The 15,078-nt window shown below is 48.2% G+C and overlaps 1 protein-coding gene across 1 annotated transcript; it reads left to right on the top strand.

The window, feature by feature from the left end:
* The first annotated feature begins 454 nt into the window (after window positions 1-454).
* LOC110078159 (maestro heat-like repeat-containing protein family member 6) lies at window positions 455-13,847 on the top strand. The gene is made up of 10 exons (XM_072993209.2): window positions 455-482; window positions 715-839; window positions 3,443-3,607; window positions 5,549-5,704; window positions 6,230-6,352; window positions 7,370-7,469; window positions 9,662-9,727; window positions 10,990-11,534; window positions 12,331-12,448; window positions 13,627-13,847. The coding sequence occupies exons 1-8, from the start codon at window positions 455-457 to the stop codon at window positions 11,256-11,258; spliced, it is 1,032 nt and encodes a 343-aa protein (XP_072849310.2). The 3' UTR covers window positions 11,259-11,534; window positions 12,331-12,448; window positions 13,627-13,847.
* Window positions 13,848-15,078: the final 1,231 nt, after the last annotated feature.

Raw genomic sequence — 15,078 nt, 5'->3', positions numbered from 1 at the left:
AACGCTGGGGCTTTTTAACTGGCAAATTGCAGAAAAGAAATTGGATCTAGGGAACCATCAGGGAAGGGGAGATGACTCCCTAGGGGGAACATGGGCTGCTTTCCCACCAGCCCCGAAATAAAAGCAGCAGGCTTCATAGAATAAAACAGCTGCTCTCTGTGCGTTCCAGAGCGCTCATGCATTTTGCTTGCCCAGAAACCACCCGGATCCTGGACTTCTTCTTCTCCTTCCTCGGCAAAGGCAGCGAGAAACTCAAGCCCACCACCATCGCCTTTTTCATCGAGGTAAGCCCATCGATTTCCTTTTGATTCGAAGAAACAGGGTTACCAAAAATAAAAAGCCCAAAAAAAAGTGCCCGAATTGGACCAGATCTGCCTCTCTGGTTCAGCTACTGGGACAAACTGGTGGACTGGGAGAAGCCTGGGAGAAGGACAGGCGTCCCACCAGTTCTGGAATGACCGATACAGAAATGGAGTGCCATTGTGAGCCCCAAACCCTGTGCATTTTTTGCCCACTTTGGCTTCATGGCGTTCCATGTCTAGTCACGCTGGCCACATGACCATGGAAACCATCTTCAGACAAGCGCTGGCTCTACGGCTTGGAGATGGGGATGAGCACCACCCCCTAGAGTTGGACACGACTGGACTCAAGGAACCTTTGCCTTTACCTAGAACGCAGGTCCCCCTTTTCTTCCTCAGCTCCTCCACTGCCAAGATATTGAGCAGCTTCCAGCTGAGCCGATTTTCGGGAGTGTGGAGGACTGGGCCAGAGACCCCAACCCGGATCTCCGTTCCCTGAGTTTACGAGCGCTTGGGATCCTGGCCATCCATCCGGACAAGGTGAGGAAACCGCTGGAGAGCTCAAACTGGGAAGGTAAGATACGGCTTCATCCGTTAGAGGTTCTGTCTTACCTTCCCCATCTAGCCAAGGACCATCGTGGAACATCCTGAGGCCCTCCAGAGATTTTAAGACTACAACTCCCATGGTCCTTGACCACTGGCCATGCTGACCAGGGCTTACGTCCAAAACATCTGGATAGCATCAGATTTCCCAACCGTTCTCTCTAAGGCCTCAGAAAATAATGGGTCTTTCTTCCCCCCCACCTCCCCAACACTTGCTTTCTAATCCTTTTAGAGTAAGAGGGATGGAGTTTACAGTGGTGCCTCGCTTAACGAGCGCACCATTTAACAACGAATCCGCATAGCGATCTAATTTTTTAGATCGCTAATGCGATCGCATTGCGATGTTTTAATGAGTAAAACATCACATTGCGATGATCGGTAAGCGTTTCGCTTACCGATCTTCGCATTGCGATGTTTTTTAAACAGCTGATCAGCGGTTCCAAAATGGCTGCCAGATGCCCAAAATGGCCGCCGCAAGTGTTTTCGCGCCCTGCCCTCGGTAAATGGTGGCGCTATGGAGGAACTTCGCTGAACGGTGAGTTTGGGCCCCATAGGAACGCATTAAACCAAGTTTAATGTGTTCCTATGGGGTTTTTCGATCCGTTTAGCAATGTTTTTGCATAGCGACAATTAATCCGGAACGGATTAATGTCACTATGCGGGGCACCACTGTATTTTTCGTGTCAAAGGTCCCATAAGAAACAATTTGTTGGGATCAGACCTGGGCTTTAAGGTGGAGAGATCCTTACCAATATGATCAGGCAAAGAATGAAACAACAGCCATGACGGCACCCAGAAACCCAGTTTCTGAGGCACTCCAGTGAGACAAGACATTTTGCGTGCATTTAGAAGCTAGTAGCCTATTTTCCATCCCATAACCTCGTTTCATCAGGGATATGAGGCTGGGCAGCCAGATTTGCAAATTAAGTCTTTGCTTACCTTCTAAGGGCCTATCACCAAACAGAGCTCACTGGAAGAGGCGGAGTTGAGTAAAGGCACCTGCAACGATGACCAATGCTCTTCCAGCATTTAAGGAAGTGGCTCACAACATACTAACCAAAATGTCTAGTTTGATGCCCATCCTGGCTGGGGGACTCTGCAAACTGTAATCTTTTTAAAGTAACGTTTTCCCGGCACTGTGCCTAATATTTCTATGTCTAGATGTACCGTGGTGCCCCACTTGATGACAATAATGTGTTCCAGCAAAATCGCTGTACAGCAAAATCATCGTCAAGCGAAAGAAAAAAACCCATTGGAATACATTGAAAACCGGTCAATGTGTTCCAATGAGGGAAATACCTGATTGTCCTGCGAAGATCCTCCATAGGGCAGCCATTTTACGATGTCTGTATAGCGAAAATAGGTCAGCAAAACAGCGGGGAGCCATTTTGCGAACCGCCGATCAGCTGTTTTTAAATCATTGTTAAGCGAAAAATCGGTTCCCAAAGCAGAGAACTGATTGTCATGAAGCAAAAAAACCTATTTAATCATTGTTTTGTGATGATTAAATAAAAAACTCATCATTAAGCATTTTCGTCGTCAAGCGGAATCATTGTCAAGCGGGGCACCACTGTAATGATAAATTCTGTCTATTAATCCTATTCTTTAAAAAGCTGCCAATCCTAGCAGCTCCCATCACTTTATAATAATAACTAGAGATGGGCACGAATTTAAAAATGAATTGCCGAATTCATTCCAAAATTGTGAATTGCTAATGCTCCCAACAAATACAAATCAACAAATTTTTAGTTCTTTTTCATTCATCAATTCATTTGGCTCTAAAATGGACTCCCGAGCACATACAGACACCAAAATTGTAGGGAAGCCTCCTCTGACTCTTCTCTATCATCCTGCCAAGTGTCGTTAAGATTTGGTTTCCGCAAGCCAACTGCTAAAGGGACAATTCCCGGGGGGACATTTTGTGGGTGTCTAACGTGGATACAGTATTGGAAACCCAATCTTCAATAAATTTGGAGGGATTGTAGAGGAGAGTCAGTAAAAGCTGCTCTATGATTTTGGTGTCTCTAGGTGCCTCAGGGGGACTTTCCTGGGGGGGTGCTCAGTGTGGAAGTATAAGTTGGACCTTTGAAACCCAAATTTCACCAAATTTGCAGGGCCTGTAGAGTAGAGTCAGAGGAAGCTTCCCTGTGAAATTAGTGTCTCTAGGTGCTTGGGGGGCATTTTATAGCATTAAAAAAAATCAGTTGCCAAATTGATTCATTGATTCGACAGAGCAAAATTCGTACATTTGTCATTCATCCACCTTGATGAATCGCAAATCAAAACGAATCGCCATTTTTCTGATTTGTGCCCATCTCTAATAATAACCTTAGAACTGCAGAGCTGGAAGAGACTCTTTAAATCATCGAGTCCAGCCCCGTCCAGGAGGCACCGTGCAGAATTGAACTCCCAACCTCTGGCTTTGCAGCCAGAGACCTAAACGACTGAGCTATCCAGCCGTGTCTATATGTGTCCATTACACACGTGGTCAGGAGGAGAAAGGAAAGAAGGCTGACCATTGGGCGGCTTCCCCTTTGCAGGTGGAGGAGGTGAAGGCCCAGATGCCCACCCTTCTGGGCAGCCTGGAGGAGACCGAGGTTGGCGTCATCGTGGAGGGCATCACGGCCATCCGGAGCATCCTGAAGTTCATGCAGAGGAACGATATCGTCACCCTAGCTGATAAGCTCCTTCCCTTATTCAACAATGTAAGACGTGGGGGTCCTTCCCAGAATCTGGGGTACATCACCGTTCCGGTCATTCGACTCCCCGAATCCCCCACCCAAGATGTCACATTCCGAAGCTCTGATCCTCCCAATCCAGACGGTGCCTTCCAACCTCTGCCCCAGAATATCCTTCTGTCCCTTTCATAGTCCCTGCTCTCTTTCCATTTTCCTCTTTCCACTGGAGGAGAAAACAGCGCGTCTAATCCTTGTAGCTGGATTATCCTGGCCAGGCATGCCTTGTTTTTTTTTCTCTTCTGTTGTTGTTTAGTCGTTTAGTTGTGTCCGACTCTTCGTGACCCCATGGACCAGAGAACACCAGGCCCTCCTGTCTTCCACTGCCTCCCGGAATTGGATCAAATTCATGTTGGTCCCTTCGATGACCCTGTCCAGCCATCTCATCCTCTGTTGTCCCCTTTTCCTCCTCTTGCCTTCACACTTTCCCAACATCAGGGCCTTTTCCAGGGAGTCTTCTCTTCTCATGAGATGGCCAAAGCGTTGGAGCCTCGGCTTCAGGATCTGTCCTTCCAGTGAGCCTTCCAATAGGGTCACTACAGAATCCTTCCTCTTCTGTAGTGACCCTATTGTGGGAGAGGCTGACTACCAATTCCATGGTCCTTGTCCATCCATCGGCCAGGCTGGCCAAGGCTTCTGGAGTCTAGCCAGAGGACCAAAGTCTCCACATCTCGGCTAGCCCAGAAGAACTCACTCAAGGCAGAATCTGGGAATGGATCATGGAGAAGCTTGAGAACAGCAGGACAGCGCTCATGTACAGTGGTGCCTCGCTAGACGATGATAATCCGTTCCACTGAAATCGCTGTTCAGTGAAATCATTGTCTAGCGAAAAGCATTTCTCCACTGGAATGCATTGAGACCTGTTTAATGCATTCCAATGAGGAAGAATCGTCGTTGTCTAGCGAAGATCAGCCATAGGAAAGCCGCTTTGTGAACTGCCGATCAGCTGTTTAAATCACTGTCTTGCAAAGCTTAGGTCCCGAAAACACCTGTTTTGCAAGCGCGGAGGAAGCTGTCAACATCGTCATCTAGCGAAAATCGGTTTGCGAAGCAGGGATCAAACATTGTCCAGCGAAATTCCCCCATAGGAATCACTGTTTTGTGATTCACTATAGTGATTGCAAAAAGTCAATGTCTAGCGAAAAAACTATCATGCGGGGTAACTGTCTAGCGAGGCACCACTGTACTCAGATCTGCTCCCCTGAACATTATGGGTTTTGGGCCAGTTCATCCATCAGTAAATTGCCCGTCCCCCTCATGGCCCATCCTTGCCTTCTCCTCCTTGGAAGGACTGGAGAGTGGCCACACTGAGAGAGCTGAGGAAGGCCTCGACTAGGAGTCGGAGCCTTCTCGGTGGTGGCCCCAGCACTTTGGAATGGAGAGTTCTAAAGAACTGCTCAAAACCCAACTTTTCAGAGAAGGCTTTAAGGACATCCTTCCCCTCAGTGAGTTCGGTCTGTGACGCATGTGCCACCTTTATCGTTGAAGTTTGTCGCCAATACTTAGTTTGTTCTAGCTGGCTTCTTGATTTGTCTGTACTGTATTTTATTGGTGGGTGGGTGGGTTCCTCTTATTGTCGTTGTTTGGAAGGAGAATGGGAGTGTGGGGGTAGGATCTCTCTTACGTTGTAAGTACACCCAGAGTAGTGGTCTTCCCTAAGTGGGGTGGTATATGAATGTTAGAAATCAATTTATTAGTCTGTGAAGGTAGTCAAGGGGGCTAGTGAAGGTCCGCTACATGGTTCGAGAGAGTTGAGTGAGGAAAGCGTTCCTTTGGGGTCAGTGCTGGAGAGAACACGTGCTTGTTCCTTGTTCTCCTGTGACATCCTCCAATTAACCTGTGAACGCTTTTGCACCCAGTCTACGGCATCCCAAGTAAGGCCACCTCTCTTGGTGTTCGTTTGGTTCACAGACGGATGCTAACGTCCGCCATTGCGCCATCGCCCTGTTTGCCGAGCTGCCTGGCGTGGTGAAGAAGAAGGAAAAGTACCTCATTCAGGAGCAGGTGACCCAAAGTCTGGTCCCGCTGTTGCTTCACCTCCAGGATGAGGAGCCGGAGGTGGTGAAGGTAGGAGGGTCCGGCTCCAAACAGAATCTGGCCAGGCTGCGCTGCTTAAGCCGCCTCAAAAGGGTTTACAAAGGGGTGCACAGAAAGCGGTGTCTTTTCTGTAATACGGTAGGACCCTCATATCCGTGGGATCAGTATTAGTAAGTGACATAGCACTTCATTAGCTTGCTACCCAAGTGGCATAGCGCTGATTTGTTGGTGGAGACCCCTATCAGGGCTGCTTTGGTTCAGTGCCAGTGATCACACTTGCTAGAAACCAAGCTAGAACGGAGAGATCCCACCCATGCTATGAGAAACCATTAGCCCTAACAGAGATCCGTAAAGGTGTTTGGGAGATCTGGATCAGGGCAGGCTGGTTCACTATTGGCCTGTACATCATGTGGTTGCCAGACAATGGAATAAACCAGAATATCAGGCCCCTTCCGACGCCATCATTCTAGGATTCCCAAAGTAGTCCAAAATGTGAGGTCAAGCACTGCCTGATCAGTGTTTTTTCTGAATGCTTCTTTTGACTCCCGGCTGCAGGGTTGCCAGGATGCCCTTGGCAAGTGCTTTCGATTTCTGGGGTGGTCCTTTCCCAAGAAGATCAACAGCAAGAAAGCTTGGCACGACCACCCGCAGATTGCAGAGATCCTCTGCCGGCAAATCGTAAGTCACCCTCCCTCCTCCTGGGGGGAGCAGCCCAGACCCGCCTCCTTTAGATGGGGAAGTGGGAGCAAAGCACCCCTGAAATGGCAAATCCCCCCCCTCCATGTATGAGTTTGCCTTTTGCAATTTGCAGCTTACTTTGCTCCTTTTGACTTCCCCAGTTGGGGTATATAGTTTTTAAGATTCCGGATTTGAAGTCTAATATTGCAGCCTTCGGAATGAACTTTTTAAAGATCCCCGCTCCAGCTCTGAGAAAGCTCAGAGAGATCAGACTTCAAAAATCAGGCAAGCCCAGGCAGAATTGCGCTCCCCAAATCCAGGTTTCTTTGAGAACGCAGGAAAGGAAAGATCTTAGCTCGGTTGTCTTTTTCAACTTTATTTAATTATTGCCCTTTTAACTCCACCTTTCCTCAGCACTTCATTGTTGTAAGCTGCCTTCAGTCCTTTTGAGGAGAAAGGCAGGGTAGAAACATTTCAAATAATTAGTCAAATAATGAACCGTAAAATAGGTTAGGCCTAAATACAGGACTGACTGATATTTGCTCAATGGCTGAGCCGGGATTTGAACTGCTTACCTTCCCTGTTCTAGTTTCACATTCTATCCATTACACCGATGGTTCCTGATCTTGAGTCCCCTTCTGGGAGCTGCAGTTCTTGGACTGTATCTTCCAGAAGCCTTCACCCCGAGGTGTGCTGGCTAGGATGTCTGGGAGATGTAGTCCATGAACATCTGGAGACTCAAGGTTGGGAATCACGGCGCTACACCGTACCTTTTGATGCGATCTGCTGGGGTCAGCCGGTGTCCTTAGATTAGTTTCTGCTTCGGCCTCTGTGCTGTTGTGAACTCAGGACCCAGTGACTCTGGAGGAGGAAGGACCAGGCCTGAGCACCATCCCTGGAGACCCAGAAGGCTGTGACCCCGGAGGTGCCCAAACCTAGACCATAGGTTGCCCCCAAGGGGAAGAGCACATCCCCCAGCGCATCACCGTTTTTCCCTTTGTCTCTTTGCTTGGCTAGTCCTGGAAAGTCAAGATGATCCCCGCGGTCTTGCTCCAGTGCTTGGACCATCTCCAGTGCCCGCAGGTTTCCATCCGGAGGGCGGCGGCCATATTTATCGGTAAGGTTGGGAAAACATTCCCACTGCATGTTGGCTCTGTGGGTGATGAGGGTGCGAGCAGAATTCTCTGGGAAGAAAATGGCCTTTTTGCCAGGCTGTCAGAATCCCCCTGTGGAGAGTGAAAGTCTGACACCTTCGGTGGGGGCTCTGAGTTAGGGGAAAGAGCCCCATCTCCCCCTCTGAGCTTCCCCAGCCTGGATGAAATCTGTTTGCGGGGAGGAAAGACCCCCTCTCTGAAACCCTCCAGCGGCTCAAGCATATTTGGCACAGATCGGAGAACAGACTTGAGCTTACGTGACACACCCTGGAAAAGTCAAATCAAATCCTCAGGGACTCCTGATCGACCGCACAACGTCAAGCCCTACGGTGGTTCAAAACAGCCACCCGATCTGGTCCTTTTTGGCTCTGGATATTACAAATACACCCTAGTTTGGGGCAGTAGAGGACCAACACTTTTTTCTCCTGCTGGTTGTCTGCCCATTTCCCCACCTGCCTGCCACCCGTCACATCTCAACCGAAATACAGTGGTGCCTCGCACAACGGGTGCCTCACACAACGATGCCTTTTTCTGTTAAATTTGCCGTCTCACACAGCGATGTTTCCTATGGGGGATTTTCACACAACGATGTCTCTTTTTCGTTCCTGTAAAAGTGTCTTACAATGTTTGGAAGCTCTTTTAAATGCTTGCAATGGTTAGCCCACCTCCTGAAACCTATGCAAACTGATTTTGGTGTTGTTCTGACACTTCGTTAATTTATGGTAATTTTTTTGTTTTCCCCCCTCATTGAACTCCATGCATTTCAATGAGGGGGAAAAACAAAAAATTACCATAAATTAACGAAGTGTCAGAACAACACCAAAATCAGTTTGCATAGGTTTCAGGAGGTGGGCTAATCATTGCAACCATTTAAAACGGCTTCCAAACATTGTAAGACACTTTTACAGGAGCGAAAAAGGACTTCGCAAAGCCATTGAAATGTATTGAGTCGGCTTCAATACATTCCAATGGAGGAAACATTGTTTCACACAGCGATGTTTCCTATGGGGATTTTCACTCAGCGATGGCAATCCGTTCCAATTGGAACGGATTAACCGGTTTTCAATGCATTCCTATGGGAAATGGTGTTTCACAGAACAATGTTTCACACAACGTTGATTTTTTTGGAACCAATTAACATCGTTGTGTGAGGCACCACTGTAATCATATCTTAATTTTTCTCTCTCTCTCTTTCTCATTTGTTTCTCTGTTTGCACATCTGGATGGACATATGATTCTTTTCTCTCTTTTTTGGAGCCTGTCATTAAAATCACACATCTGCAGATCGGCATAAAACCCTTTTATTCAAAATAGTTTTTTTTTAAAGGAGGTGGCTGGAGCAGGGCATGATGTTGTCCATCGTGTGATATCCCACCTGGGGGGGGGGGCACCTGCCCACAGCCACCTACACCAGATAAAAAGACAGGGAAAAAAGCTGTGCAGCTTGCAGGTGTGTTACCTGCAGTCTCGTACCTATCTGCAACTAATACACCTGGATTTAGGACTAAGGTGTGTTCCCGGCCCTTCTTTGTGGCTTCTCTTCTCTGAACTCCCCACCCCCACCCCACAGAGGCTACGTTCACCCTCTCATTTTGCAAAGCTACGAAAGATGCTTCTTGTCAGCTGGAAAGCCTTTTTGACAACAAGAGTGGATCGCCGAGGGAAGGGGCTCTTAATGTGTCCTGCTGTCCCTTTTTTAACTTTGGCTTTTCCTGCCCTGCTTCCCAAGGATTTTTAAATGGTTTCAACTAAGGAGCCAGAATCCAACCGAGTATTTGCAGTGGTGTAAGTGTAAACAGCGCAGAGTCACTGAGGAACAAGATCCTGGTTGACTTCCTAGTCACATGCCAGTTGCGTGATTCGGCAGGAGACCAGGAATTCAGCGGGGGACCTCTAAACGTGCAGCCGTTCAATACTCTGAGCTCCACCTCTGCATTTAAATGGCATCTTATATATTCAATTGGATGCTGGCCCGTGATTTTAATGGGGGAATATGTTTGGTTAATATTACATTTTGACTGGTATCTTCCTGTGGGTAGGTGGGTGGGTGGGTTATTCTCTCTCTCTCTCTCTCCTGAAAAGCCCACTGTAACCAGAAACAGCCCTAGCTGGAGGGTATTTTCTGGGAAACGGATGGCTTTCTTCCCTTCTGCAGGTTGTGCCACCCAGTGCACAGAGCCCACTGCCATCACTCAAGAGAAAAGGGAGCTGATATTCCTGTGTAAGTAAGACAGTTCAGTTCTAGCACCTACGAAGCTCATGTACCTGCATGTACGAGGGCAGGGTTCAAAGGGAAACAAGACTGCGCGCTGTGCAGTTGTCAGGCCAAACCATGGTTTAAATAAGCCAGACTCTTTGCATGTTGGCAACTAACCCCAGTGTTTAAATGTGGCTTGTGCATCATGTCTATGATTTTACTTTCTCACTGTTATAACCCGGAATGGCTCTCTCTGCCTCTGTACTTAGTTCTGGGCCTCATGGTGCAGTACTTAAACTGCAGTACTGCGGTGAAGACTCCGCTCACCACCTCAGTTCAATCCCAGTGGGCTGGGGTAGCTGGGTTTGAGGTTCTCTCAGTCTTCCAGCCTTCTGAGGTTGGTAAATTGAGTAACCAACTTGCTCAGGGCAGGGGTGCAATGTGTTGCCTACATAACTAAATTGTAAACTATCCAGAGAGTGCTTTAAGTGCTGTGGGACGGTAAATAAGAAGCACACTTTGCTTTCTGTACACTTTGTTTTCATGTGCAATTTTTCTCCAGTGGCAAATGGCCCTAAGAAGTTTATGTATGTATGTATGTATGTATGTATGTATGTATGTATGTATGTATGTATGTATGTATGTATGTATGTATGTATGTATGTATGTATGTATGTATGTATGTATGTATGTATGTATGTATTATTTACATGTACAGTGGGCCCTCTACTTATGGAATTAATCCGTATTGGAATGGTGACTGCAGGTCGAAAAGTCTGTAGGTTGAGTCTCCATTGACCTACAATGCATTGAAAACCGATTAATCCCATAACCGGCCATTTTTGTTCCATTTTGGTGTGGGTTTTTTTGGTCTGTAGGTCAATTCTCAGGCTGCAAGTCAAACCTAAATTTTGCAGCCAGAGAAGTCTGTAACTCGAAAAGTCTGTAAGTCGAGCAGTCTGTAAGTCGAGGGTCTGCTGTATTATTTATATACATGCATACATGTATGCATGCATGTGTGCATGCTTGCATGTATGTATGTATGCATGCATGCATGCTTGCATGCATGTATTATTTATGCAAGTGTACCCATGATTATTGATACATGTCTATACCTGGGGAATCTTATTAATTCATAACAAGAGACTAAGCGTTTGTTTCTGAAAACTAACTTTAAACTGAAAGGACGGGACGGTGCCTTTGTTAATCCCAGAGTCTCGGGTTCCAGAGTTCCCTGGAAATAGCATGTGTTCTCTGTCAAACCTCCGACCTCTTCCCTGTTCCAGCCCTCTCCAAACTGCATCGAGATCCTGACCCTTCCGTCCGCCTGGCGGCCTCACAAGCCACACAGATGGTCCAGGAAGCCTGCGGGATCCCAGTGGGCGCATCCCGAACCCAGAACCAGGAGGAGCACGAAGGCCTCATCAGCAGAGGACTTTTGGACATCCCAGATCCTGCCCTGACTCACCGATGGAACCCAGGCTCGCCGGTCTCCCACCAGATTATGGCCAGCAACGCCCGGCGGCGAATCTCTGGGCCGACCCGACAGGCTTGATTCCACACACCCCCAGGAATCACTTCTTCTCTCCCTCTGGAGAAATTCCCGAGTCCAGACGGACCCAAGAGTCCACCAGAGAGGTCCCAGCGGCTGGTCCCAGCGAACCGAGCTCAATCCAGAGATGAAAACCAGCAGAAGGCGCTTGCTTGGGCAGCACCGCTGGGATTCGGCTGACCTGCTCTGTTTAGCAGGAGACATCCGCCCGCCCCTCCGGTTTTCCTCCTGCTTCCCAAAAAAAGCAGCGGAAAGTTTGAGGGTCCGAGCCTCTGCAGGGTGAGTTTTCTACTGCATGGAAAATAAGTGGGAATGCTCGTTGATGTTCTTTATTTTCATGACATTTAGAACTTCCCTTCCAGCACTGGCCCCCTCAACCCCCAAAATTCACAAAATGTCACGCAAAATAACCAATTAAAATAATTAGCTCTCTTAAAGTTAGAGCAGGGGAATGACTGGAGCTTTGAAGGGGGGGGGGGCGGGCGATTGCAACTCCCAGTATTCCCCGCCCAGCAAGGCCACTGAGGGATGAACAGGGCTTTGAAATCACACACGTTCTGGACGGCAATTTCCAAAATCCCGGCCATGCTGCCTGGAGGATTCTGGGGGTTGTAGTCCAGAAAGGTAACTTCAAAAGCACCGTGGAACTGCCGTTTGACATCTCCTTCTGTGAATGCATCGTCCTTTATCCACCTGCCCAGGTGTTAAGATCATCAGAGGAGGCTTTTCTCTCGGTCTCGCCATCTTTACTGGTGTGTTTGGTGGGGACACAAGAGAGGGGCCTTCTCTGTGGCTGCTCCTTTAGACTCTGGAACTCCCTCCCACTGGAGGCCAGACGGGCCCCATCTTGGCTGTCCTTTTGCAAGCCGATGAAAGACCTTTCAGTGTGCCACCTTGGGTCTTTTTAAGGAGAAAAGCAGGCTAAATATATTTTAAATAAATAAATGAAATAAAGAGGTATAAAATCCCAGGTGCCAGCCTCTTGCCAGCCCTGTGAAGGCAGAACCCCTCCTGTGAAACAGCAAGGCAGAACCTCCTTGTGGCTGTGATCTAACTCTGCTTCCTTTGGCTACAGATCATGAAATGTGGGATGAGCACAAACAGATGGGAAAGCTGGGAGGAGAAAGACACGAGGATCAGCCAACCAGCCCTAGGCCTTGGCCTGCAGGAAGCCTTTGGCTTTGTGGTGAACGGTATGGATGGGTGCGTGGGTGGGTGGGTGTATGCATGCATGCATGAGTGAATGCTTGGTTGGATGGATGGATGGATGGATGGATGGATGAGTGGGTGGATCTAATGATGGAGGGATGGATAGATGGCTGTGTCTGTCTGTCTGTGTGTGTCTGTCTGTCTGCTAGATGACCCTTGTGTGTCCTGCTCCATCAGAGTGTGGGACCAGTGACCCTTGAGGTTTGTTCCGGCTCTACAATCTAAGGATTCTACCTTTAAAAACCCAAAATTTAGCATCGGCTTCCCTCTTGTGGCAGATTAGAAAACAGCATGCCATCATGCCTGATCCATGAATTGCGTTTAAGCGACTTCTAGAGATCTGAGTTTAATTTTTTCAAACTTTTGTTTTTAGCTAAAAGAAGCTTTTTCACACCCTCTAGTGGGCATGTGGCGGCCCTTTGGCCAGGTTTTAAAGTTTGTTTGTTTGTTTCCCTCTGTATGCAACCCTCTGTATGTAACGGAACCATCCAGCTGATTGAGGGTCCGGAGAGGCCCCGTTTGCAAAACCAGAAGTGGTTGTTGTGGGTTTTTCGGGCTCTTTGGCCGTGTTCGGAAGGTTGTTCTTCCTAACGTTTTGCTAGTCTCTGTGGCCGGCAGCTTCAGAGGACAGCACTCTGTGCTCTGGTGTAGTTGGCTTGGGAGTGCTGTCATAAAGTGGTGCTTATTTGAAGAATTCGAGATATCCATTCAGACTTATAAGGCAAGCTTTCCCTCATTGACTGGCTGTGGGGGGGGGGGCTGTTGCTATTGCTTTTGTTTACTTTTTTAGTGTGGTCTTTGTTTGCTCCTTTTTAGTATTTGCATCCTAAATAAACCAGTGTTTCGCCCTGACGCTGCATCATTTCAGGAGCAAGTAAAGAGAGAGGCTGCCACCAAAGGTCTCTCGAAAGAGCATCCTCATCAACAGCCTCTTCGAATTAGGGAGGGAGGGAGCCCGGCATAGCTCCACTGGGAAGTGATTCCAAAAAGTTGGTGCCACCCCCGAGAAGGCCCGACTTCTCATCCAAGATTTTTCGCCTTCCTTCGGCGTGTCTACCTGGAGGAGCCTAGCCTGGGAGGATCTGGTGGCGCGGGAGGATGATCGTAGGGAGAAGCGCTCTGACAAGTATGACACGCCTCTCTTTTTCTCATTTGCACCCAGGAAGTGCCGATTCCAGGACAGGCTCGGAAGAGATGACGTGATTAGTCTCAGCCGTGAGAGGGGAAAACGAAAACCTCTGCGGAAGCCGAACATTTGTAGAAGTCAATGCAGCGAGAGTGCTCATATGATCGTTTCCTATGTTAGGATATCTAATTTAAATGATGGCATACTGTATAGATGTGTAACCAAGAACAATAAACCAATGACACTGTGTTTCCTGATTTTTGCATTGTGTTGTGTTGTCATTTTTCCTTTTAGAGTGAACATAAGTGTGCTCTGATTGCCGCACCCAGCTTCTACGGAAGCATCAGGTTTTTGAGCTGGGCCGTTCCTTGCAGGGTTTGGAGAAGTGAAACATTCCCCTAGCCGGGTCAAGTGAGGTGATCGCCGGATGTGCAAAGACGGGATTCCTCGGCGGGCAGGTCTCGTATTCACGTGACCAAACAGGAAACTCTGTTAGAGAGACTTCATCCCCCACCCTCCCTTTGTGGACTTTCAACCCCTTGTTGTCGCCACAGAAGAATCAAAACTGGCTGCTTCTCCTGGGGGGGCCCTGGGGTCATTCAGAGGGACCTCTGGCCTGGCTTTCATTCCCCCCCCCACTCTATTCATGCATGCAAACGGGCACCTTCTTGAAGAGGTTTATGGCTTCTCCTTGCCATAACAAGGCAAAAAACGGTCCCCGCCCTGAATTATGACATCGCACTGCAAGGTGCCATCTACTTCTTGAGGACATGGAAGACTTTCTCAGTGACGTGGGAACAAGAGCATGTCTTCACAAATACATCCGGGGCTTCGACGCCACTTGTCGCTCCCGCCCTCTTCACCTTCCTTGCCCTGTGGTTCATCTGTGGCTTTTGGGAGGCTCGAGAGGAAGGGCTTATGACCCTCCCTCGGTGAAAGGAGGAGGTTGGTTACGGGGCTCAGACCAGGAGAGATCCGAACTTTACTCACTCCCTGTTTTTACGTGGTCAGTACCAGGAACATGTGATGCTGGCCATGTGGCATTTGAACCTGAGCCGATGACATTCCTGTGGGGAGTTTTTGCAACCCGGCAGGCTGCTTTTAGTAGGTTTGGCTTGCAGGGACCTTTCTGGGCTGGGGCTAGGTAAAGGTAAAGGTTCCCCTTGACAATTTTTGTCCAGTCATGTTCGACTCTAGGGGGCGGTGCTCATCCCCATCTCCAACCCATAGAGCTAGCGTTTGTCTGTAGAGACCTAAACCACTGAGCTATCTATCCATCTAGGACTAACTAAATACAGTAGTTCCCTCTTGCCTCTGGCTTCAAAAAGCCCCGCCTCTCTGCTTTGTGTCTCTTTCCCCCTTCTTTGGTCCGTTAGAAGCAGTGAATCTGTTGAAATCTATTTGCTGAAAGCAGTCACGGTTCTCAGTTTGCTGTCTGATTTGTTCAAATGTAAGTATAGTAATGAAACTTCTATTGCTTCTTATTGT

Source organism: Pogona vitticeps, chromosome 3 (assembly GCF_051106095.1).
Source record: "Pogona vitticeps strain Pit_001003342236 chromosome 3, PviZW2.1, whole genome shotgun sequence".
NCBI lineage: Eukaryota > Metazoa > Chordata > Lepidosauria > Squamata > Agamidae > Pogona > Pogona vitticeps.
The sequence above is the reverse complement of the archived record's forward strand: the minus strand, read 5'-3'. Positions and strand labels throughout refer to the sequence as shown.